This window comes from Planococcus citri, chromosome 5 (assembly GCF_950023065.1).
Source record: "Planococcus citri chromosome 5, ihPlaCitr1.1, whole genome shotgun sequence".
Lineage (NCBI taxonomy): Eukaryota > Metazoa > Arthropoda > Insecta > Hemiptera > Pseudococcidae > Planococcus > Planococcus citri.
In genome coordinates, this window is record NC_088681.1 from 7,299,956 (window position 1) to 7,326,273 (window position 26,318).

General features: G+C 33.6%; 1 protein-coding gene across 4 annotated transcripts in view; it reads right to left on the reverse strand.

The window, feature by feature from the left end:
• hth (homothorax) overlaps positions 1-26,318 on the reverse strand; it is a 329,596-nt gene that overhangs the window by 221,107 nt on the left and 82,171 nt on the right. For all 4 annotated transcript variants that reach the window (XM_065366196.1, XM_065366195.1, XM_065366194.1 and 1 more), the window contains exons 4-5: positions 17,138-17,188; positions 3,011-3,061 (exon numbers count right to left, since the gene is read on the reverse strand). In XM_065366196.1, the coding sequence (XP_065222268.1) occupies positions 3,011-3,061; positions 17,138-17,188 (102 nt within the window). The remainder of the gene's footprint in view (positions 1-3,010; positions 3,062-17,137; positions 17,189-26,318) is intronic.

Genomic DNA, 26,318 nt, shown 5'->3' on the forward strand with positions numbered 1-26,318 from the left:
CATTGAATGGAAATAATTTTTTTCAGTTTTTAAGACATAATTTAAGCTTTGAAGACTCGAATAAAAAATCGTTATCTTTTTGTCAGAAGGAAGAAGACTTTTGCCTTCGCAAAAAAAGAAGTTGGCGATTTTGACTCATTGATCTCAAAAAACTACCATTCCTGCTTTAAAATTGTGAATTTTTTATGCCACTTTTGTAAAAGTTGTTTTTATTTTTGAAAAATTTTAAAAAAAATTCTGCCTAAAAACATCGTTATAAGTTTGGGTCAAATTCGAGACATTGCCCCAAATTTTGATAAAAATTACGACATTGCTTGACCAAATTTTTGGCCAAACTTGTGGCATTGTTGTGATCCTTGAACAAAATCGAAAAATTGTCTTTCTAGTGAAAAGTAAGTAAAATTATTGTGGTGAATTTTTGTGAAAATTGTGACATGTCACGAATTCTGGTAAATATTGCGATATCTGTCATATCTTTTAGTCAAAATGTTGAAATTGTTGTATGTTTTTTGATTTAAAAAAATGTGACCTTGTCGGAATTTCTGGTCAAAAATGTGACATTGTTATGATTTTTGGTCAAAATCTCGACATTGTTGTGTACTTTTCAGTCAAAAGTGTGATATTGTTCTAGTTTTTGGTAAATATTTCAAAACTTCAAAATCATGACATTGTTGTGTTTGGGAGGGGGTGTGTGTGTGTGTGTGTGTGTGTGTGTGTGTGACATTGTCAGAATTTTTGGTAAAAAATGTGACATTGTTGCGATTTTTGGTAAAAAATGTGACATTGTTGCGATTTTTGTTCATTTGACATTGTTGAAATTTTTGGTCAAAAATGTGACTATGTTCTAGTTTTTGATCAAAAGTTCAAAATGACCGAATTGATGTGTTTTTGGTAAAAAATGTGACACTGTTACAATTTTTGGTCAAAAATGTGACGTTGAAATTTTGGTCAAAAATGTGCATTGTCAGAAATTTTAGTCAAAAATATGACATTGCTGAAATTTTTGGTCAAAAATGTGGCAATGTTTTAGTTTATGATCAAAAATTCAAAATGACAACATTGTCGTGTTTCGGTCAAAAATGTGACATATTTGTATTTGCAATTTTTGGTAAAAAAATATGACATTGTTGCAATTTTTGGTCAAAAATATAATATTTTTGCCATTTTTAGTCAAAAATATAATATTTTTGCCATTTTTAGTCAAAAATATAATATTTTTGCCATTTTTAGTCAAAAATATGATATTTTTGCCATTTTTAGTCAAAAATATGACATTGTTCCTACTTTTGTTCATTTGACATTGTTGCAATGTTTTGTCAAAAATGTGACATTGTCAGAATTTTTGGTCAAAACTGACATTGTTGAAATTTTTGGTCAAAGATGTGTCGATGTTCTAGTTTTTGATCAAAAGGTCAAAAATGTGACACTGTTAAAATTTTTGGTCAAAAATGTGACATTGTTGAAATTTTTGGTCAAAAATGTGACATTGTTGAAATTTCTGGTCAAAAATGTGACATTGTTGAAATTTTTGGTCAAAAATGTGACTATGTTCTAGTTTTTGATCAAAAGTTCAAAATGACCGAATTGATGTGTTTTTGGTAAAAAAATGTGACACTGTTGCAATTTTTGGTCAAAAATGTGACGTTGTTGAAATGTTGGTCAAAAATGTGCATTGTCAGAAATTTTAGTCAAAAATATGACATTGCTGAAATTTTTGGTCAAAAATATGGCAATGTTTTAGTTTATGATCAAAAATTCAAAATGACAACATTGTCGTGTTTCGGTCAAAAATGTGACATATTTGTATTTGCAATTTTTGGTCAAAAATATGATATTTTTGCCATTTTTAGTCAAAAATATGACATTGTTCCTACTTTTGTTCATTTGACATTGTTGCGATTTTTTGTCAAAAATGTGACATTGTCAGAATTTTTGGTCAAAACTGACATTGTTGAAATTGTTGGTCAAAAATATGACTATGTTCTAGTTTTTGATCAAAAGGTCAAAATGACCAAATTGTCGTGTTTTTGGTCAAAAATGTGACACTGTTGAAATTTTTGGTCAAAAATGTGACATTGTTGAAATTTTTGGTCAAAAATGTGACGTTGTTGAAATTTTTGGTCAAAAATGTGACCCTGTCAGATTTTTTAGTCAAAGTATGACATTGCTGAAATTTTTGGTCAAAAATGTGACAATGTTTTAGTTTATGATCAAAAATTCAAAATGACAACATTGTCGTGTTTTGGTCAAAAACGTGATATCAGAATTTTCAGTTGAAGTCATGACATTGCTGTTTCTTTTTTTTTTTGTCAAAGTTGCGACATTGTTGTGATTTTTTAATAAAGCATGAAATTGATGTGATTTTTGATCCACTTGTGACATTGTTGTGGTTTCTGGTCAAAATTGTGCATTACTGTCCTGATTTTCGATCTAAATTGTTACATTTTTGTCATTTCTGCTCAAAATGGTGGCAATTGCGATTTTTTTATCAAAAGTCTAAAGTTGTTGTGGTTATGTGGTTTTTGTCAAATTGGTACATTGTTGGGATTTTTTGCAAACATTGTGACATTTTCATTATTTCAGCTCAAATTCGTGACTTTGACATGATTTTAATTTAAAGAGTGGGTAATTCTTAAAAGAAAAAATTGTTGCCAAATTTTTGAAATTTTGTTCTCATATTCACATGTTTTTCATTCAAATCTTCCAGATTGATTAAAAATAGCAATTTACCCCATCCAGCTCCCCTTTAAAAGATTTCTTGCTCGTAATACCGATAAAAATGAACCAAAAAAATCTCAAATAAACACTCCCACATCCTCCGACCATTTCTCCAAATCAAACCCAAATTCCACAATCCCATCCACCTAATCCCAAACAAAACCGGAACCCTCACATCAAAATCTCACAGATAAAACAAATTTGTATACGGAGCTTCCGGTATACCGAAGTATTTACCATCTTAATGCTAGGTAACTTATATTTACTTAAAAGTCAGACAAAGGTTACTTACTTTTTCTAATTCTAGGAGGTGAAATCGTAGGACTTGGATTGCTTGCACCATCTAAAACAGATAAAAATTATCGCAATCAGTAATGACGTAGGTGAGAATAAATGAGAACCTTTGCATATCTATACAAAGATACCTAGGTAGGTAAAGGTATATGACGACAACGACACACGACCTTCGGCGATTCGTTGCCCTATATATAGGTATTATTGTTCAGCCGAAAAAAATGAAAACAATTATCAAAACTAGTTTACAGTACCCAGAATAACCATATGTGTAGTAAGTATGTGTACGTAAAAGTACACTCATTATTACACCTTAATATACATAAGAGTCGATATATGGCTGAAAAAAAGGTGAACAATGTAACGTGCCGGAAACGTCATAAAACAGCCTGATAAAAAGTAAACGACCGTTTAGCAACTTAGAAAAACATCGAAACGTTGATAACGATTCACTTACTACATATAGGTAGGTAAGGTATTATGTTGTGTGGTTTTGGGTATAGGAACCTCTCTGCATGAGCAAGGTAAGCTCGTATAAAAAAGTCTAATATTTACCATGGAATAAAAACGGATAATACAGGTAGCCTGTAAACCTTTTCCAAGACTTGATAAAAAAAAATATTTTAAAAAATACTCATACACGTAGGTAAAGTTTGGAATAATATTGTAAAAACCGAGCACCTAGTTTTTTTACTACACATTTTTTTTTCATTCTTTCTTTCTTCAAAGTTCAAATATAGGTATATACTCGACTCAGTGGCGCGTCAGTAGGTAGGTTCCATTGATAACAATATGTACACATTACTACAGGTGAAGATATTCAAAGCTAAAGCCCAAAGCATAGAATAAATATCGTATAAGTAATATGAAAAAGCATTCCTCTATGTCTATGTGTAATTTATACTACATCTTCACTCTTCAGTCTTCACCTACCCAGTTACTCGTAAGTAATCTAATTAATCGAGTACCTACCTAAAATTTTATCATAATTATAATCGACCCAATGAGCTTTCGATAATCTACACACGAAACGACTCATTTTACATTCTTCACCAGTAAAAATGGCAAAACCAATAATTTATTTAAATTTTAAACCCGTCATACGTGAAAACGTTTTGTTAACAAGAGACAAAAATGACAAATAGCAAATTTCTAGACACCTCGTAAGTCATTCGATAATTTACAACAATCGTTCACTATCATCGCGGTGCCTTTACACTTTCGATGTTCCCAAGCTTGAAAAAATCATATGTACGCGATTCTATTTTTTTTTTATCCGTTTCGTTGTTTTAAAGCAAGAAATTTAAAACGATAACTTGACGTTTAGTGCGGCGAACACAAAATAAACGAGTGAAAATAATTTACGATTTGATGACGTAACGTGAACTTTTCACAATTTTTTTCGTCGTTATGATAAACAAGCAGCAATCAAATCGCAATAAATTTTGTGATTTTTATTCGTTTTTTTCCCTCTATCTATCTCTTATACGCGGTGCTATTTTTTTTCGCTCTCTGTGAAGCTCGTCGAGACGATCGTAAAAATGGGATATTGTTTCTTTGAGGTTTTTTTTCCTTTTTAGAAACGTGGTTTATACGCCTTTTGATTCGAATCAGTTTACAGCCTATTTTTGACATCAATTTTCCAAGATGTTGCTGGAGGATTCAAAACGACTTGAGATCTACTTGCAGTCGACTTGATAGCGTGTTAAAGTTGGAATGCAACGTGAATTGATTTTTCATTTCTACCAATACCACATTTATCAGACCCAAGAATCGCAAATAAATCGATTTTTGGGTTTCAATTAATCGAATTTGATCGGAAAATTTATGTTTCAAAGCTAAAATGATTTTTCATTGCAAACCCCACCGTTCATCATGAGAAATTGAAAATCGATAGTAAAAAATCGATTCTTGGGTTTCGATTTCGATTAATCGATTTCAAACTCGAAGGTAAGGTTTATTTTTGATGCAGAAATCCTGTTTTCATTTTAAGCACTACCCACCTTAGGGAGCCAAAAAGTCGCAAATGAATCGATTTTTTGGATTTCGATTAATCGATTTTCGATAATGATCGACTATTGATCAGAAAATCTATGTTTGAGGCTGAAATGATTTTTCATTGCAGACACCATCTATCATCATGAGAGATTGAAAATCGATAATAAAAATCGATTCTTAGGTTTCGATTTCGATTAATCGATTTCCAACTCGACGGTAAGGTTTATTTTTGAGGCTGAAATTGAATTTTCATTTCAAGCACTTTCATTCTTACAGAACCAAAAAGTCGAAAATAAATCGATTTTTTTGGTTTCGATAAATCGATTTTCGATAATGATCGATTTTTGATCCGGGAAATTTATGATTGAGATTGGAATTGATTTTTAATTGTAGACACCATCTATCGTCACAAGATATAGAACATCGAAAATAAAATTGATTTTTAGGTTTCGATTTCGATTAATCGATTTCCGACTCCAAGGTAACGTTTACTTTTGAGGCTGAAATTGAGTTTTCATTTCAAGAACTATCCATCTTACAGCACCAAAAAATCGCAAATAAATCGATTTTTTTGGTTTCGATAAATCGATTTTTGATAATGATCGATTGTTTATTCGAGAAATTTACGTTTGAGATTGAAATAATTATTGATTTTTCATTACAAACACATCCAATCAGAGTGAGATCGAAATCGAAAATAAATCGACTTTAGGTTTCGATTTCGATTAATCGATTTCTTATCGGAAAATTTTAGTTTTGGGGCTGAAGTTCATTCCTCATTTCAAGCACTACACATTTTATGAAAGCAAAAAATCGCAAATAATTCGATTTTCAACTTTAGATTAATCGAATTTTTGCAATTATCGATTTTATTGACCAGAAAATAAATGTTTGAGGCTGAAATCAATTTTTTATTCCAATCCCGAATGACCAGATGAGATTGAAAATCGCAAATAAATCGATTTTTGGGTTCGATTGATCAATTTTTGGTAATGATCATTTTTGATGGGGGAAAGTCTGATTCTGAATCTGAAATTGATTTTTTATTTTCAACTCAATCGATCTCGTAGCATTAAAAGTCGCAAGTAAATCAATTTTCGAATAATGGTTGACTTTTGAATGGTAATTTCAACTGTGAAAAAAATCAACCATTGAGAAATTTATTTTCAAAAAAAAAAGAATTTTGTAACTAAAAAATCAAAATCTACGTATCAACTTTTTCCCTAAATAAAAAAGATTGATTTTTTGAATGAATTCTCAAACATTCATTCTCCATGATCTAATCATTCACTTCACACCTCCATTCAAGAAACCAAACTCAACCCTTTGATAATTCCAAGATCACCATATACTCTCTCATTCTTCTTTACGCAAAGAAACCCGTACCATGCACCACAGAGAGAGGCTGACAACCTAATAAACAAATGTACATCTCAACGCCAAATAAACGCTAATAAATTACCGTAAATTAGGCTATAACTAATAAATTAGTCATTCTAGTATATTACGGTCGAGTTCAGCGTGCTGAGGCAGAAGAGGGGGAAGGGGGCAGAAGAAAAACCCTAATAAATTTTTCCAACAATATTATTACACGCGTCGATAAAGATAAAACGATATCGTTACCTCGTAAAATTCATTTACACCTTATTTTTCGCCATCATGCTTTGATTAGGGGCCTTTGAACAGTGCTTTCTGTTTACTTACAATATGAAAAAAAAAAATCACCAAATAATGACGCAAAATGCCATCAGGAAGTAACTAAATTTACTCGAGGGTGAAAAAAATCCGCTCGTAAAAAGGTTAACACACTCGTACAACTAACTTTATTCAAATTACCTCTTTTTTTCTCCTCCAATATTTGAAAAAAATAAATAATATTAAAAAAGGAGAAAAACTAGAATATTTATTAGATATTTTTATTAAAGTGCTAGAAAAAAGGTTTATTTACCGAGGTAAAAATGTATTATTGGATTTAAAATATGCACGAAACCAGTTTCGCTTCTTATGGAATAACTATAGTATACGTATATAAAAATTCTAATTCGACTACAGCAGATTTTTTTTTCTTTAAAGTACACATATGAAGTGGCATTATCTTGTACTTTGAGCTGATAGTGCATTGCCTCACCCCGTAGGAGAATGACGCCAACAAGACAAGTCTTTTTGTAACATTATCACTTCGGGTATTTGTTTATTAGACTTTTTTGCCCCCTCGAGCCCTTCCCACAGCTGTTGTTAAATCGAATACCTACATATCTATTCCATATTGCATTTTGCTGCCTACCTCGCAGCATTGATTCGCCTATAAAAATTTCACCAGTACATGAAATTGATTTTAGTCGCGAGTCGAGTATATTTTTTTTTATTCGCTTTGGTACAATTTTTCAGCGTTCAATTTCAATTAGACGGGTAATTTGCGTTTATATCGAGACATCGAGATGTACTATTTTTAAAAGGTTAATCGTGTTATTGCCGATGGTGGCTGGTGGCCGCAATTACTGCCTGTAAAAATGGTATCAATCATTTGTAAATTGTACTTGTGCATGTTGCCAATTCGAATTCATAACAGGTTCAACGTTGGTTGGTACGTCTACGTATACTCGCAGAAAAAGGTGGCAAAAGGTTAATCTGATTAGGGTGTAAAGCAGAACCGATACGGTCTACATGTTACCATTTTTGCCAATGCGATGCGTAGGTAAAGGTACACCACCACCGCACAAACAGATATAAAAATGACATCGATAAAGTACGCTACGTGATGTGCATAAAATTCCATCATCTTGGTCGTCACGTGGCCTGGTAGGTAGTCTTCGAGGTTCATCCCTTAAGTAAACCCAACCACCGACTATTACATCGTGCTACCGCGTACACAGAAGGTTAATTTTTTATCAGCCATGCTCCCTTTTCGTTTTCTTCGCGATTTAATAGAAACAACATATCTAACTATAAGCACGAGGATTTGCGATACGTATTTTGGTACATTTTTCTTCTCCAGAAGGCAACTGGTGAATGATTCCAAGTTTGCAATTCTAGTCACATGCGAATACGAAGTAATTTTGTGCGAGCATTCAATTCGAAAGATGAATTTTTGGGCTTACTTTTAGAAGGGGGTGGGGGGAGGGAGGGAGGGGGAGGGAATATAAAAGAAGCTATCAATTTGAGGAATTTCCAGCTAAAAATAGAAATATCAAAACCTATTCGAAAGAATTCCAGCAAAATCGTCAAATGACGTCAATGAATGAGATAAAACATGCAGGTCAATGATCTCGTCTTGATGCTTACCTCTTTCTCCTCCTCTTCCCCAGGTGTTTATAGTTTCGTAATTTTTTTTTACATTTTTAATCGAAATTTTTTTGGATTTTTTTTCACATTGAAATATTTTGCCCAAATCTTGTAACTTTTTTGGTCACTTTTTTACGACTTTTTAAAGACATTTTCGCTTACAAAAGTTGCAGTTTTTTGGTAAAAATTTAATATCAGTCGTGCAATTGCATCTATATACACGTTAAAGTTGATCCGAACGGTTTTTATGGCACTTTATGAAAAACCTGGAATTTCCAAAATGTTGCTGGAGGCTCCAGAATGGGTTGAAACCATCCCAACCAACTCAGAATGTTGAAATTATACGATTCTGAGTAAATTTCAGCATCCCAGATTAAATTGTGTAAAATTTTGTGGAAATTATTACTCTGAAAAAATCTGCTGGAGGCTCCAGAACTGCTCAAAACCGTTCAAAACCGTTTCCAATCGATTCGATCGGTCAAAAATCAAGCATATGCCAAATTTCAACTTTCTAGGTCAATTTGGAAAAATTTTGATTTTTTTCACATTTTGGGCCAAAACTTGATTTTTTGAAAATTCACCAAAAATCGGAAAATCGACTCAAGCATCTCAAATTTTGGGTAGTAGTGTATTTTTTCATGCTTTTTAAATTCAGCTTTGTCCGGTTCAAACATTTCAAGATCTATAGTCGAATTATTAGTCTACCTTGCTTCTCGAAAAATCACTTTGAAATGGCTTTGAATTTTATGGCACTTTTTGAAAAACATAGAATTTCCAAAATGTCGCTGTAGGCTCCAGAATAGATAGAAACCACCTCCAACTGACTCAGAATGTTGAAATTGAGTATAGGATATTGAGTAAATTTCAGCATTATAGCTCAATTGCATAAAATTTAATGGAAATTTCAACTCTGAAAAAATCTGCTGGAGGCTCCAGAACTGCTCAAAATGGTTCAAAACCGTTTCTAATCGATTCGATGGGTCAAAAATAGGGCATAAGCCAAATTTCAACTTTCTAGGTCAATTTAGAAAAGTTTTGATTTTTTTGACAATTTTGAGCCAAATTTGATTTTTAAAAATTCACCAGAAATCGAAAAATGGACTCAACCATCTGAAGTTTTGGGTAGTAGGGTGTTTTTTCATGCTCATTCGATTCAGCTGTGTCCAGTTCAAACATTTCGAGATCTATAGTCGAATTATTAGTCTACTTTGCTTCTTGAAAAATCACTCTGAAATTGCTTTGAATTTTATAGCACTTTTTGAAAAACCTGGAATTTCCAAAATGTTGCTGGAGGCTCCAGAATGGGTTGAAACCACCCCAACCAACTCAGAATGTTGAAATTATACGATTCTGAGTAAATTTCAGCATCCCAGATTAAATTGTGTAAAATTTTGTGGAAATTATTACTCTGAAAAAATCTGCTGGAGGCTCCAGAACTGCTCAAAACCGTTCAAAACCGTTTCCAATCGATTCGATCGGTCAAAAATCAAGCATATGCCAAATTTCAACTTTCTAGGTCAATTTGGAAAAATTTTGATTTTTTTCACATTTTGGGCCAAAACTTGATTTTTTGAAAATTCACCAAAAATCGGAAAATCGACTCAAGCATCTCAAATTTTGGGTAGTAGTGTATTTTTTCATGCTTTTTAAATTCAGCTTTGTCCGGTTCAAACATTTCAAGATCTATAGTCGAATTATTAGTCTACCTTGCTTCTCGAAAAATCACTTTGAAATGGCTTTGAATTTTATGGCACTTTTTGAAAAACATAGAATTTCCAAAATGTCGCTGTAGGCTCCAGAATAGATAGAAACCACCTCCAACTGACTCAGAATGTTGAAATTGAGTATAGGATATTGAGTAAATTTCAGCATTATAGCTCAATTGCATAAAATTTAATGGAAATTTCAACTCTGAAAAAATCTGCTGGAGGCTCCAGAACTGCTCAAAATGGTTCAAAACCGTTTCTAATCGATTCGATGGGTCAAAAATAGGGCATAAGCCAAATTTCAACTTTCTAGGTCAATTTAGAAAAGTTTTGATTTTTTTGACAATTTTGAGCCAAATTTGATTTTTAAAAATTCACCAGAAATCGAAAAATGGACTCAACCATCTGAAGTTTTGGGTAGTAGGGTGTTTTTTCATGCTCATTCGATTCAGCTGTGTCCAGTTCAAACATTTCGAGATCTATAGTCGAATTATTAGTCTACTTTGCTTCTTGAAAAATCACTCTGAAATTGCTTTGAATTTTATAGCACTTTTTGAAAAACCTGGAATTTCCAAAATGTTGCTGGAGGCTCCAGAATGGGTTGAAACCACCCCAACCAACTCAGAATGTTGAAATTATACGATTCTGAGTAAATTTCAGCGTCCCAGATTAATTGTGTAAAATTTTGTGGAAATTTAAACTCTGAAAAATCTGCTGGAGGCTCCAGAACTGCTCAAAACCGTTCAAAACCGTTTCCAATCGATTCGATCGGTCAAGAATCAAGCATATGCCAAATTTCAACTTTCTAGATCAATTTGGGAAAATTTTGATTTTTTTCACATTTTGGGCCAAAACTTGATTTTTTGAAAATTTACCAAAAATCGGAAAATCGACTCAAGAATCTGAAATTTTGGGTATTAGGGTGTTTTTTCATGCTTTTCAAATTCAGCTTCGTCCGGTTCAAACATTTCAAGATCTATAGTCAAATTATTAGTCTACTTTGCTTCTCGAAAAATCACTCTGAAATTGCTTTGAATTTTATGGCACTTTTTGAAAAACCTGGAATTTCCAAAATGTCGCCGGAGGCTTCAGAATTTGTTGAAACCACCCCCAACTGACTCAGAATGGTTAAATTAGAAGGTATTGAGCTTGAATTTCAGCGTTGTAGCTCAATTGCATAAAATTGGGTGAGGCGAGGGTAACTCTCATTTCGAAAATTCAAAATTTTATCTCTTTATTTCTAGAATTCTTGCGACTGAAAAATTCAACCAAGTATTCCAACCATATTCGAAGGATCATAATTTTGAGACGAACTAAAGGGAAGGGAAGGGGGTTAAATATTTTTGAAATTTTCGAAAGGAATTCACGCAGATCCAAATTTTCACAAAGAGAGAAAATTAAAACTGAGTTATGTGGTCCAACAGGAACATTTAAGACGCACTGAGGATTGGAAAGGAAGAAGGTGAGATTAGAAATATCCCAAAATTCAGAAAAATCAGCGTTTCATTCATTTTGTTAAACATTTTGTCTCCCAAGTTTAATCCAAAAACAAAACTTTCTTTTAAGAAAATCAACCTCTTTCTCTTCAATTTCAACTCTCTTTTGAAAGTCTCAAAGGTTCCCAGCACCGAAGGAATTAATTTTCGAATATTTTAGACCTTAAGTTATCCAATAATTATATCCATGTACTAGAAATTTCATGTGGTTGATTGAAAACTCAGTAATGTGATGGGGAACAGAGGGGAAAGGCCCATTTGCAAAATAAAAGTTTTTTTTTCGCATTTTCCAATCTGAATTTTCAGATGATATTTGCCTATATTCACATAATTCTCCCAAAAAAATCCGATGTTGAGGGGGTCCAAAGCTAGGAACGAGGGCAATACAGACAGTTCACATGCTAGAGATTGCACATATTATATGAAACGAAAAACGTCGTAGATTAAACCCATCAAAATATGAGAAAAGGTAAAAAAAAACCTCCACATTCAACCAGTCGCAGTCTATGTCGCTCGAAGATGTGAGGGCATCGAACTTGAGAATTTTCGAGTATAACGATACAGTTATTTGTTTTTAATCCATCACATAAGCGAGCTAAGAGATTATTCGAGCGTAAACTCGACGTCGCGTATGAGAAGGTGAAAGTTGGCTAGAAGACAAACTGTCAACGATGGTCCGGAGATTTTTTGATGTATGGTGGACTGGTGGTTATAGAGCACAAGAGCAGCGTATAAGTATACATAAGTATGCTATAAGCTAATGTATCTGTTTCTTTTAAGCATATAACTTACACGGTTCGCATTAAAAATGTCGTCGACGATGTTAAAGTCAAAGTCGACACGAAACCCGTGTTAGTGATGGAATTTCGTTCAACGAGTACCATTTGGTATCTACTAATTATTTTATAAATATTCCTATTCGCTAATTTTAATTAACGAATACCTACCAATCCAATTCCAAGTGCACGAGATTGGAGAAATATTTCGATCGTCGCCATCGACAGTAGTATATAAAGTGAAGCGGTTGTAATCGAATACATACATATTATACGACACGATAAATAAAGCTACCGGTACAATTTGAAACCGGTTGAGGATCTCCTAGATCGTCGATCGGGCTTGCGCCTGCGCCATGTCACCGGACCGCGGAGGACTGGGCCGGATATGCAAAAGTGGTGTATAATTTTATGCAGTAAACGAATTGGTAATTTAACTGCCACGATGATAATTCAGCTACTCGCTTGTCTAGGTAAATGACTCTAGAGTTTGGCTTTGACACCAGTATCCAACTATTACGATGAGAAAGATAACTCGAGTATACTGATAGAGAGGTACAAGTTCATATAAGTATCCCGTTGGGTTATGCTTGGATGAGGGAAAATTACCAATGATAACTATTAAATTATCCGCGGTAATGGAGGTGTCAGCAGAGTATATGGAAAATTTGTTAAGAAACTATGAGAAGATTTAGTACTTATATAGGTATAATATTAAAATGATACGAGTGAATACGCGACATAGACCAGCATCAACATCGGTATTAATAAGTTAAATGAACCATATCATTTGGTGTTCACGTTCGAAAAATAAAATAAAAGAAAAAAACCACCACACAGACATAGTTTTACTAGACCGGAAGAACGGTGCATAATCGACGATTGTATCTCGCATCGAAGGAAAAAAAATTTTCAACGTAAAAGGATAGAGAATAAAAAAAAAAGAAATACAACAAGTAGTGTACGTATCGTAATGAAATGTGATGCTATACACAGACACACCGTGTACAAGAAAGAAGTACTCGTATCACTTATATTGGTGGATGTTTATGTGAGAGTATCTCCAATTACGGTGAGATGGTTTTTTTCTAGACATACTGTGGATAGATATTTTATGAATGAAATGTAGTCTCTCTACATCTCTACGTAGTGTACTGCATACTGCACCATCTACGGCTCGTTGACGTTGAACGCCTACGCAGTTCAATTGACCAGAAAAATAATCGAACGCAATTAGGATTGTTGTTCGATATTCTTGAATGAACGATTTAAATTTATCGATAATGAGATACACCGGGCGCAATACCGATTATTATCGACCATACCGTAACACCTAAACCGAGACAGATTTCCAACAGATGGCCATCTCTTATTTTTCTGCCGCTGCAACTGATGCTGATGCTGATGATGATGGTGATGGTGAAACGGAAATACCATCACCGATATCCAGTCCGGTGTTAATGAGGTCTGCAGTAGGTTCTTTGAACTGATATATGCAGCGCAAAGAGCAAGGGGAGAGGTGGAAAATGAGCATAAATGCGAATTTTCCATGTAGGGACCGCAGCAGTCCTGAGAAATGAGATTCTCAATTTGGAATACTTTGACAGGGGGTCGAAATAATTCAATTTGTTGGAAATTCTGCGAAAAGATGGTCAATATGCATGCTGCTTCGAATTTGAACCTCATTTATCCCTCCCCCCCCTCCTCCTCAAAGTACAACAATCTGGAAAGTCCATCAAAAGAATATGATGAACCAGTTCCCTGCTCTAGTTCGAAGTAATTTCAGAACGATTATTCAAGAAGCAAAATAATAATTCCACGACAGAGCTTGAAATGTTGTAGCTCCAGTTTTGTGAGGGGGGGAGAGCGATGCAGTTCTTATATGATCCTAATTTTTTGCCAGATGAATACGTACGAAATAAATTATCAATTTTACAGGAATTTGAACTTGAAAAATTCGAATTTTCATGATGTTGAAATGACAGAAATTTTTTTGAACCAGAACAATAAGCTGAATCGAAGGAGCATAAAAAACACACTGTTACCCAAAATTTCAGGAGCTTTAGTCCATTTTTCGATTTTTGGTGAATTTTAAAAAATCAAATTTAAGCCAAAAATATGAAAAAAATTAAAAAATTTCCAAATTGACCTAGAAAGTTGAAATTTGGCTTTATGCCTTATTTTTGATCCTTCAAATCGATTGGAAACGGTTTCGAATGGTTTTAAGCAGTTCTGGAAAATTTTACGCAATTGAGCTGGCGAACGCTGAAATTTACTCAATATTCTATAATTTCAACATTCTGAATCAGTTGAGAGTGGTTTCAATTCATTCTGGAGCCTCCAGGCATATTTTGGAGATTTCAGATTTTCCAAAAAGTGTCATAAAAATCGTCAGGATCAACTACAGCACGTGTATAAACTCGATTGCAGGACTCGTATTCACTATTTTCCAGAAAGAGTAATTATTTTTGTAAACAAAAAAGTCTCTAAAAATAAATCGATTTTTGGAAGTTTGAATAATCGATTTTTAATCGAAATGTGTACTTTTGAGGCTAAAATTGATTTTTCATTTTGAACACATGCAATTATTATAATGAAATCGAAAATCAAAAATGAATCGATTTTTGGGAGTCGATTTCGATAAATCGATTTTTGATCAGTAAGTTAATTTTGGGACTGAAATTGATTTTTCATTTACAGCACTACGTGTATCAATTACGAGACTGAAAACATCGCAAATAAATCGATTTTTGGGTTTCGATTAATCGATTTTCGATAATGATCGATTTTTGATCGGAAAATCTACGTTTGAGGCTACAATTATTTTTCACTGCAGACATCCCCTATCATCATGAGAGATTGAAAATCGAATATAAAATCGATTTCAGGATGTCGATTTCGATTAATCGATTTCTGATCAGTAGGTTCATTTCGGGACTGAAATTCTTTTTTTATTTCTAGCACCTACGTATCAATTATGAGATCAAAAATCGCAAATAAATCGATTTTTTGGTTTCGATTATTCGATTTTCGATAATGATCGATTATTGATCGAAAAATCTACGTTTGTGGCTGAAATGATTTTTCACTGCTGACATCACCTATCATCATGAGAGATTGAAAATCGACAGTGAAATCGATTTTTGGATGTCGATTTCGATTAATCGATTTCTGATCAGTAGGTTCATTTTGGGAATGAAACTAATTATCATTTTCAGCCTTACGTGTATCGATTTTGAGATAAAAAAAATCGCAAATAAATCGATTTTTGGGTTTCGATTAATCGATTTTCGATAATGATCGATTTTTGATCAAAAAATCTATGTTTGGGGCTCAAATGATTTTTCACTGCAGACACAACCTATCGTCATGAGAGATCAAAAATCGAAAATAAAATCGATTCTCGAAGCTCCAGAACTACTAAAAAGTAAAAACACTTCGAATCCGTTCCCAATCGATTCGAAAGGTCAAAAATAAGCTATATGTATAGCAAATTTCAGCTTTCCAGGTCAATTTGGTAAAATGTTAATTTTTTTTGCATTTTTGACTCAACTGAATTTTTAAAAATTCGCTAAAAACATAAAAATGCTCCTTTGTTTAGCGGAATGCAATTGTCTGTCTGACCGAAAAACCAACTCTGTGAACTTAGCAAAAGCCCTAGAAAAACTGAAAATGCCTCATTTGAAAACTCGATAAAAAAATCCTCGACTCAATGGTTGAACTTTCAAGTTTGGAACTTTGATCAGTTAATCGAAGATTTCTAGCTAGATTAGAGCCATAGGTAGTTAGAAATCTTGTTTACACTCTTGGACTAAAATCTGTCCAGGATTCCTTGCTCAAAACTCTCTCAGACTCATTTATCGTACACTAAATTATCAAAATAAGTCTAGAATAAAAAAATGTTCATTCAATTAGTTATTCGATACATCAGAATCTTCCCAATGACCCTCTTCCTCCTCACCTCATCAGTCATCCCTCAACCACATGTCACATAATTTTGACACGACGAAACCGTTTCCTTCGACAACTATAAGGCGATTATTTGTACATTTGGTTAGACTACATACATAGATATACACGAATATTTTTAAAATTAAACCGCACACGTGTTAACGATTAACCGTGATAATTTACATTACCGTTTGTTCACTTTGTCGACTCCCTATAGCTACAAAATACTTGAAAGCTTCGCATTATCCGTACGTAAACATTTCTCTAGATAGGTACTTTTTATTCTATTTTATTGCTTGAAAAAAATTTCTTCTTCTCTTTTCAGAGAACGTCAGTGCAAAAAAAAAACGAGTCAACGATAGAGGGTAATCTATATCTATATCCTATGACGTTATACCAGAAACAAGCTATACATATATGTAGATAAAGTACCTAAACTACGTATATAGTACTATACGAAGCAACCTAGGTGAACCACTGGTGCAGAAGTACGTAGAACCTCGATGTCGAGCAGGTACAACGAACTTATTGCTAGACTTGATGGCCAAATAAACTCGTCTAAATTTTGTTTTGGTCTGATGATTAGCAAATTTTTCCTTCGGTCGTCTTGTGTCAAGATTCAGCTCCGAGGTTGGAGAAGGGATCCTCGTATATTGAAGGTTGTGGGAGTGGCGAGGCACAAGGTGAATGAAAATTCAGGCTCGTACGAGTAAAAAGAGACAGGGAGGAGGAGGTCCAGGCACAAGGTGAATGAAAAATCTACCTCGTGAAGAAGAATAGTGTGAAGAGAAGGGTTTGTTTTTGAGCAAATTGACCCAAATTTTGAATCATTCTACACACAAAGTGAGTCAAACCCAGGGTAAGACTAAAAAAATTTCAATAAATTAAAAAATTTGATAGGTAACGAATCACTTACTAATGAATCTACTTCTGGATCTGCTATATAATAAGGTTTCTCTTGTCGTATCTGTAACATAAAAACAAATAAAAAACCCATTATTATTATTTCCACGATCACCAACTCATCATCATATCGGTGAAAACAAATAATACATAATACGATATTAAACGAGGTGAATAACTAAGTGAAAAAATTCACGATAAAAAAAAACTGCATACGCCAAAGACATTTCAACAAGCCATACTAGGTACCCATGCGTAACGAATCGAGCTGTTCAGACGCGTCGACGTACATGTCAAGAAAAATACTTCCTGATGCGGAAGAATTCATTAATTTTAATAACCTCATTAAAAGACCACAAAAGGGGAAAAAAATCCGTCCACAAAAATCTCACAATATTCACCTACGACGAACCGAAAAAGAAAAAAAGATACGCGAGAATGTGGTAAAAAAAAAATAAATAAAAGGGAAGGAAAAATCCGCATAATTAAATATCAGCTTATACATAGAACAGTAGAGAGAAAAAAAAAAGCGTAACTTTTAAACGTCTTTAACACCTTTATCGCGCCCATAACACAAGACAAGGCTGCTATATAGGAATAAATTTCGTAATGACGAAGCACTCTATACAAAAAACCTTCTTCGGTAGTTCTCTTTATACATATACAGAGTAGATGATTATCTATAGATGAACGCGAGCAGGCAGAGGCAGAGCAAAAGAGAGAGAGAGTGAGAGAGAGAGATGTGAGGTGAGGAGGTTCGAACAATGATAAAAAAGATATCATAGCGAGATGCTGAAGACTAAGTCAACTTTTCTTTTATACACGAATCGAGTTATGTCAAGCATTTCTGATTCTGCTGTGATATTACCGTGCCTTGAATATCTATATAGTAACTAAGTATATAAAAAACGTTAAAGGATTAAGAAGATGAAAAAAAAAAAGGTGACGGCGAAAGAGCTTCATCGTTCCTTCGTCTTTTTCTCTCAGTGCTTCGCGTTTCATTATTATTATAGTATGATTGTCGTCAATCTTGTCCATTTTTCTGTCCACACACACACACAGTCGACAGCAAAGCACTGCGACTGCGAGTTGGTATACAGTAATTCTTTTATGAGCGTATATGCGCGCAAACTACCCATACCACCCTTCTTGCCTGCACCTTCTACATATATGTTGTCGTCCTAAATTGCCAACAATTAATTCTCTCTTCTTTATACGTGCGAAAAACTAATTAAAATTTTTGGCTCCGCGAATCGCCCCGTATTAACGCTTAATTAGGCTCGGACACGCGCACTTAATTAGTTGCATTGTTGACCGTATACGTAGTAAAATATCGTACGTATATACGAGACGAGCGGTTGCAGGGCATGGCAGCGGGGCAAGGGGGTGGAATATGTGTATAGTCCGCAATGTGTGTGGACGAGTAGGTAGGTAAGTTGACGCAATTGATACCTGCTGCAGTCATCAAAAAACAATTTTTTAGATGTCAAGATGGGAAAAAAATCCACATGAGACGATTTCAAGCTTTTGACGCTTTCTATGTGAAAAGTTATGATCTTGGACCAATAATTTGGCAGAAAAAAAATCAAATAAAATGTCTAAAAATAATAACGGTGGTGAGAATAAGACACGAATGGAACATTTCCAGAGCTGTAGCTGTTCAATCGTGCATTTTGAACTTTTGAGGAACTTTTTTGAAAAAATTTAAATAATAGTGGCCAAAAATAAAATTTTAGAAGATAATTAATAATTACTAATCCTTTGTTTTAAATCAATTTTTGGATTTTTTGGACCTTTTTGGAAAATTTAGTAGGACTTTCAACTCTCAATCTGAGGCTAGCTCCATTATTTTTTTTATCATTTTTTTTTGGAGAACTACCTTATGGGTCTTTTTCTTTGGGGGGGGGGAAGAGGGGGCAGTCAAAGTGTTGTTGCAATTTCGGTTTTTTTTTTTTAACAGGACTTACAAATTTCTTAAGTATTTTAATGGCAGGAGGGAGGGGGTTGAAGGGGGTGGGGAGTTAAATGTGACCAAAAATGAGATTTTAGAAGATCCTATGTACTGACCCCTTGATTTTTCAGCAATTTTTGGACCTTTCTGGAAAATCAATCCTCAATTTGAACCTAGCTCCATTTTTTTTTTTGCTAAAAAAAAAATACAGGATCTGTACTCCATAAGCAGAAAGTTTTTGAAACCACCAAGATCAAATCAACTGGGAGGAAAGAGGAGGGAAAGGGGGGGAGAATCAAGAGTCACTCATTAATTGATTTACTTCGGATTAAGATTCTTTCTACATTCATTTCGAAACGGATTTTTAATCCCTTTTCTCCCTTCCAAATTAGGTTGAAAATTGTGAAAAAAATCAGTCAGAGAAATTAACTGTAAAGAAACTCCTTAAAATTGCTTATTGGCAACGTCGCATTCGACTAAAAAATTTGTTTCGTTGAAATATTGAGTTTAAACTGGGTTTTGGAAAAGGGGTGAAAAGCCTGAATGGGCGACATTTTCCAACATGGGTAATTGCTCGAAGTGAGAACTTACACGTTAAAACCCGTATAATTCTGATTATTGGCAACGTTGCATTTGACTCAAAAAACCTGTTTTGTTGAAATTTTGAGTTTAAACTGGGTTTTGAAAAAGGGGTGAAAAGCCTGAATGGGCAACATTTTTCTTTTCCAACATAGGTAATTGCTCGAAGTGAGAACTTACACGTTAAAACCCGTATAATTCTGATTATTGGCAACGTTGCATTTGACTCAAAAATCTGTTTCGTTGAAATATTGAATTCAAACTGCGCTGAGGGAAGAAGAGATGGAATTGATAAGTGTAATCCTTCTAATCAATAACTTGGCGGTGAAAAATTTCCTAAAATTGATTATTGGCAACGTCGCATCTGATTATAAAAACTCATCGAGGTCCAATATTTAATTTAAAAATGGCCCAAACAAGGGGGGGGGGAGGGATGAGATTAATAAATGAAGCAAATTGATCATTTCAATCGACCAAATTTGATACAAATTGCGGAACAAAAAAAGCAACGTTGCCGATAATCAGTTTCAAAAAACCTTTCAAATTGCAATATTTATTTCCAAAGCAGTTCAGATATCTCGAAATTGATGTAAATTCGCGTTAGAAGTATTTCCGCAGCGATAACGACCTATTGACCAATTAAGGGAGGCCTTTTTCGCATCGCAACGTTGCCAAATTGATTTTTAATTCAAGTTTTAACTCTTCGACGCGATTAATCTGTCATCTCCGAGATCGTAAAACTGCGGCTTGACGGCGAAATAAAACGAGTAATAATTCTAATTTATATTTCATTAAATAACTCTAGTCCAGTCGACAATTTTCCCGATGCGACGTTGCCAAATTGATTTAAACATTTATCGAAAATAGAATTGATTAAAAAATCGATCGAAATATGGAAATGGGGGGGGGGGTCCATTTGAGATTATTTTTCATATTCGAATCGTGCGAATGGTAATCGCTAACGAAGATTAGATCAAATCGACGTTCATTATTAGCACGATACATTTGGCAACATTGTAGTATCTGGCGCGAAATTCTAATTTACGATTTTTTGCCGCCGATAGCGCCATAAAAACGCCCTTGCATCGCGATACATTTTCTCTATGGTGTACATATAGCATATTATACAAATTCGACATGATAATATATCACTGCCAAGTACTTAATTTCGTTATTCGACGAATAAATTAAATAATATCAAAGAATTTAGCACTCGATATGTTTCATTGCTTGTCCCTTTTCCTGTACCACGAGCAAATTCGGTGTTGAAAAAGTCGTTCGCGACACCTTTTCTTTTTCTTTTTGACAAACATTTTATACTTTGGCGCCCTTGACTATATAGTTATAGTATGCTTTAGCTCGTAAACCGTTCGGCAGCTCCATGTTCGTGTCCATCGCGCCATACAACACTCGTGTACCATACTAAAAAGTCTAAAATTTTATAGACCCATAAAAAAAACTGTACATAATTTCAAAACTGAGTCCGTGCGGTGTAAACAGGTCGTCCCTCGACAATGTACTTAGAATTTGAGCATTTTGAATGCAATTTAACTGTCGAAGAATTTGCCAAGTGGTTTTTTTTTTTTTTGAATAGGCTCGTAACCTCCTCGTAGAGTAGAAGAAAGAGAAAGGAGAAACCAGAACACAAATTCGATTAAAACGAACACGTACCAAAAAGCTGTAAAGTGATCCGAAAACCACATTCTACGAGTATTTTTATTTTCCCTAAATCTTCTCCACACCTATCGTAAAACACTATACAACAACAACGCAGTCGTAAAATTTAGAAAAAATTAATTCTCCGTTTGCCGCCGCCTTCTCCCCCTCCCCCCATCGTCCACCCAGAGCTGATTCTTCTTTCAGTACATCTGTTTGTGTGCGCCATCGAGCCGTCTCTTTCACCAGTAGTGGTATTTACTATTTAGTTAGTGAAACGAGTTTTCGAAAAAAATCGTTTCTTCATTTTACTTATACCAGACTAATACTATGTTGTAAAAAAATATAAAAGTAACAGCAGTAGTCTTTAGTGACTAAATACGTTACAATGGGAAACAGATTTACGATCACTTCGACCATATTTTTTACGACGAGTAACTACTTTTTTATACCACCATCATCACACACCAACCAAAAAAAAAAAAAAAAAAAATGATATACTTGTTACCTACTATGCACCTTTTTTTTCTCTCTTCTAATATACCACATTGTTAAAAAAAAAAAAAAAAAAAGATCATGGTACAGTAAGTATATAAGCTCAGGTCACTCATTTCTCAATATTTTTTAATGTCTTTGCGATTAGAATTTTCTACGAAAATTATACCTACCTACCCACCGAGCTATAAATTATTTTAATAGCTTATATGCAGAAAATGAACTAGAAAAAATTTCCCCAGCGACCTTTTCCTTGGCAATTTGTTCAAGACCCCCTGGAGTTGCAGAAGCCAAGCCCCAAGGTGCACCAAGTGATAAGGTTGTACTCATATGTAGTATAGATAAGACAATATTATTCGTCGAGTGGCCTGGTATTTATATTTACGCAGGTGTCAAGTGAGAACCACATCGTATACGCGTATTAATTCAATCATCAGCTCACTGGGTTATTAGTGTCAGCATTAGATGAAAATGTCTGCCTATCAATCTTAGGACAGGTAGCACTTATACGAGGTTAAGTGGGGGCAGTGTGTCGTTTCGAGATGCATAATTTTCTACACAGCAATTTATTACCGCCAATAACGCGATGTCGTATATATTGTAGAAATTCATTCATTCATTCATTCGCGCCTATGTTTTGTTAAATATTTACCAAGTGGTGATTTTTTTCTGCAAAAGAGATAATTTAATTATATGGCTGAGCGTTCGATGATGGAATTGCGTTCACGTCTTTGATGCTAAATACTCGCCTGATATGAATTATCGTTGACGTCGAACTGCTGGTGAGAAGTGAAAAATCGTGATGGGTACATATTTTTTTTGGATTTGGAAGTGGGTGATGGAAGGGGGAAGGGGTAGCCAATGCTTGAAATTTTTGAAAATTTTCTGGCATCGTGAGAGCTCGAAACTAATAAAACTGAAGTATCAGAATTTCAGAGGATGATTATTTTAAAACTCAAAAATTTCAAAAAAAATGCCATTTTTCTAGAAACAGGTGTAGGTAAATATTTTTTAATTTTTACATTATTTTTCAAGAAGACTAGGAAAATTACGTTCCCTGAATTTCAAAGTACGTATTTTTGAAAAAAAAATTTTCGTCGAAATTTTTGATGAGGGAGGAGGAAAGAGAAGGAGGATTCAGAGGTAATAGTATGAGAATTCTATGTCAACATGGTTTCATTTTTTTATTCTGATGGAGAAAAATCACGACTAAGTACAAAAAATTTCTGATTTTCTGCAAATCCTGCTTTTTGACGAAATTACAAAAAATGTTGCGTTTTGCTAACATCGTAAAAAAAATGAATTTTTGCCGAAATTTGCTAAAGAAAACCGGCTTTTTGCCATTTTTTTCATCAATATTTGAAATTATTTCCAAAATTTGCCAATTTTTTTAAAAGGTATTTTGAATTTTATCAGGTATTTGTTTTAGTCTTTTTCGAAAGAGAAAAAAAATCTTGAATCATCCCCCCCCCGCTTCACCATCTGTTGTCTCTCAAAATTGGTCTATTTTTTTTCCTGAAGATTCTGTTTTTTTTTATTTTTATTTTTTTCAAATTTGCTATTTTTCCATTAATATTTGAAATTTTCAAAATTTGTCACTTTTTTTAATGGTATTTTGAATTTTATAAGCTTTTTGTTTTAGTCTTTTTCGAAAGAAAAAAAATTTGAATCACCCCCCCCCTCCGCTTCATCTTCTGTTGTTTCACAAAATTGGTCTATTTTTTTTTGAAAAATTTTGCCTAAAGATTCTATTTTTTTTTATTTTTATTTTTTTCAAATTTGCTTTTTTTCATCAATATTTGAAATTTTCAAAATTAGCCAATTTTTTTAAATGGTATTTGGAATTTTATCAGGTAAGTACTCATTTGTTTCAGTCTTTTTCGAAAGAGAAAACAAATTTTGAACCCCCCCCCCCCACTTCACATTCTGTTGTCTCTCAAAATTGGTCTGTTTTTTTTTTTTAAATTTTGCCTAAAGATCCTGTTGTTTTTTTTTTCAAATTTGCTATTTTTTTCATCAATATTTGAAATTTTCAAAATTCGCCTATTTTTTTAAATGGTATTTTAAATTTTATCAGGTAAGTATTTGTTTCAGTCTTTTTCGAAAGAGAAAAAAAAATGTTGAATCACCCCCCTCCCCCGCTTCACCTTCTGTTATTTCTCAAAATTGGTCTATTTTTTTTTTTTTTTTTTTTTTTTTTGAAAAATTCTGCATAAAGATTTTGTTTGATTTTTTAATTTTTATTTTTTTTCAAAATTGCCAGAATATGTAGTCTTATTTTTTTGACAAAATACTGCAAAGAAAACCCGGTATTGATTCATTTTTTCCAAAATTGCGAAAAAGTACTATTTTTTGAAACAATTTCTTCTCCAAAACTCTGAAGCAGAAGAACTTGCATTTTTGCCAAATTTACTAAAAAATTTATATCTACTTTTTGGCCATTTTTTTCATCAAAATTTGCTAATTATTATTTTTGCTGTGTTTTAAATTTTGTTCTTTTTTCCAGTTCTCTATGAAAACAAAAAAAGTTTTGAAAAATTTTCCCGTTTAAGAATCATGTTTTTTGTCGAATTATTGTCTGATAGTCCAGCTTTCCAGCCAAAATGATCAAATATCCTGCTTTTTTCGTCAATTTACGTATAAAATATTGCAAAAAATAAACTGTAGGAATCTACTTTTTGCCAAAATAATTGAAAAAAACTGCTTCGTTGGCATTTTTTTGTGAGCAAATTTTGCCAATTTTTGATGCTGAAAGGAGAAACTTTTGATTTCTTTTTCAATATTTTCCCTTATAAACTAGTATATATATATTTCTTTAGCAAGAATTAAAATTTTTTAAATTCGAATTTCCGTTTAATTTCTTTTTTTGGGGGGGGGGAGGCGGAGGAAAAATACTCATTATTACAAAATAAAAGAACAACGAGCGTACAAATCTCGAGGTGGTTTTCCATCTTCCCAAAATGGATCTTTAAAATGAACAAATTATTAGAACACTCGTTTTGCAAATTGATAAGATTTTTCTAAAAATTTTGAATCATTTTATTCTCAAATTGTGATGAAAAAATTCAATTTTAGTCGAAAAAATAGAAATTTATAGCTTTGAAAACCAAGTTTGACAATCGATAATTTCGAATTAGTTTATCTCTTTCCAAAACACCTCAGTCAATAAAAAAATCTCTGACACTTGTGCTTTTCTCCAGCGAAAAATGATCCTCCTACAGCGTTAAAAATTGAAAAAAAAAAAAAAAACTCATCTCTTCACACTGTATCATGCAAGATACCAAACGTAATATGTATACTCTGAGGCGATTAAGTGCGATAATCACGGCCACGTTTCATTAACCCGAAAAATACACAAATTATCAATTAATTGATATTTAATACCTATTCATCGAATATGGTAGATAAAAATAATGAAACAATAGCGTGATTCTTTATAATCTATCCGACAATAAGCCCGATTCATTGAACCATTACAGATTATGGCCGGTTGTAATCAATCACCACCCTATATATATACCTACCTATAGTGTAATAATATACAGTGTATAGTAGTATATTCGGTATAAAATTCAATTATCGAGCCAGATCCGATAGGATTGGGGTATAATATAATATTTTCCAGCAGCTGTTTCCATAATGTAGGTACCTTCGTCGTGTGGACGAGATAATACGTATAAATTTTATCCAGGTACCTATAGCAGTAAGTAATAGTTGCACTAAGTGCATCTTAGGCAGTCGAGCAAGCATCCACACCACAGCACTTATATTTTGTCGAAGCTGTTATACGATTATTTATATGGAAATAAACATTAACATTTATGCGATGATGAGTGATACGTTGCAGAGTGTGGAATGGCACCCCTGGTGCACCATGATGCTCTTCCTCTTTAATACCATTTTCAACACTTTATCCCACGCATTTGCGTCATCTTATACTATGCTCTACCATCCAGGCTATAAGTAAATCTCGCGGGTTTAGAATCCTCTTCATTATCTCCACCAACAACAACCAAAGCAATCCTTATGTGTTATGTCTTTAAGAAGAAGAACAAGAAGACCAGAGAGAGAGAGAGATGAGAAAAAAATATATATAATATACTCGTCTCGTGGTTGTTTCTTCTGACCATTTAATGATGTGGAATATTTCTCTCTTTTCATCGTCGTTATACCAACACATCTCAGGAACGTGTTTAATGTATGTAGAACCATTTACTATAGTACTATTACTATATAATACATATACGAAGACGAGTAGGTCTAGGTACAGAGAGACGACAACGACGTTTTTATTTTCTTTCAATGCAACGCATTGCACATAATATGCTTACTGCTGCTGCATTGCCTTGCCCATCATACTTGCCTACACTTTTTAAAAACTTTTCTCTTCACTTTTTGTTTTTTTTTTGCCTCCTTTAACGAAAAGAGATGCTACGACGACGACGCTGCTCTATGGTGTTATTTGAATAAATGGGACGATAGCCAAGACCATTTAACCTACAATCAGAGTATT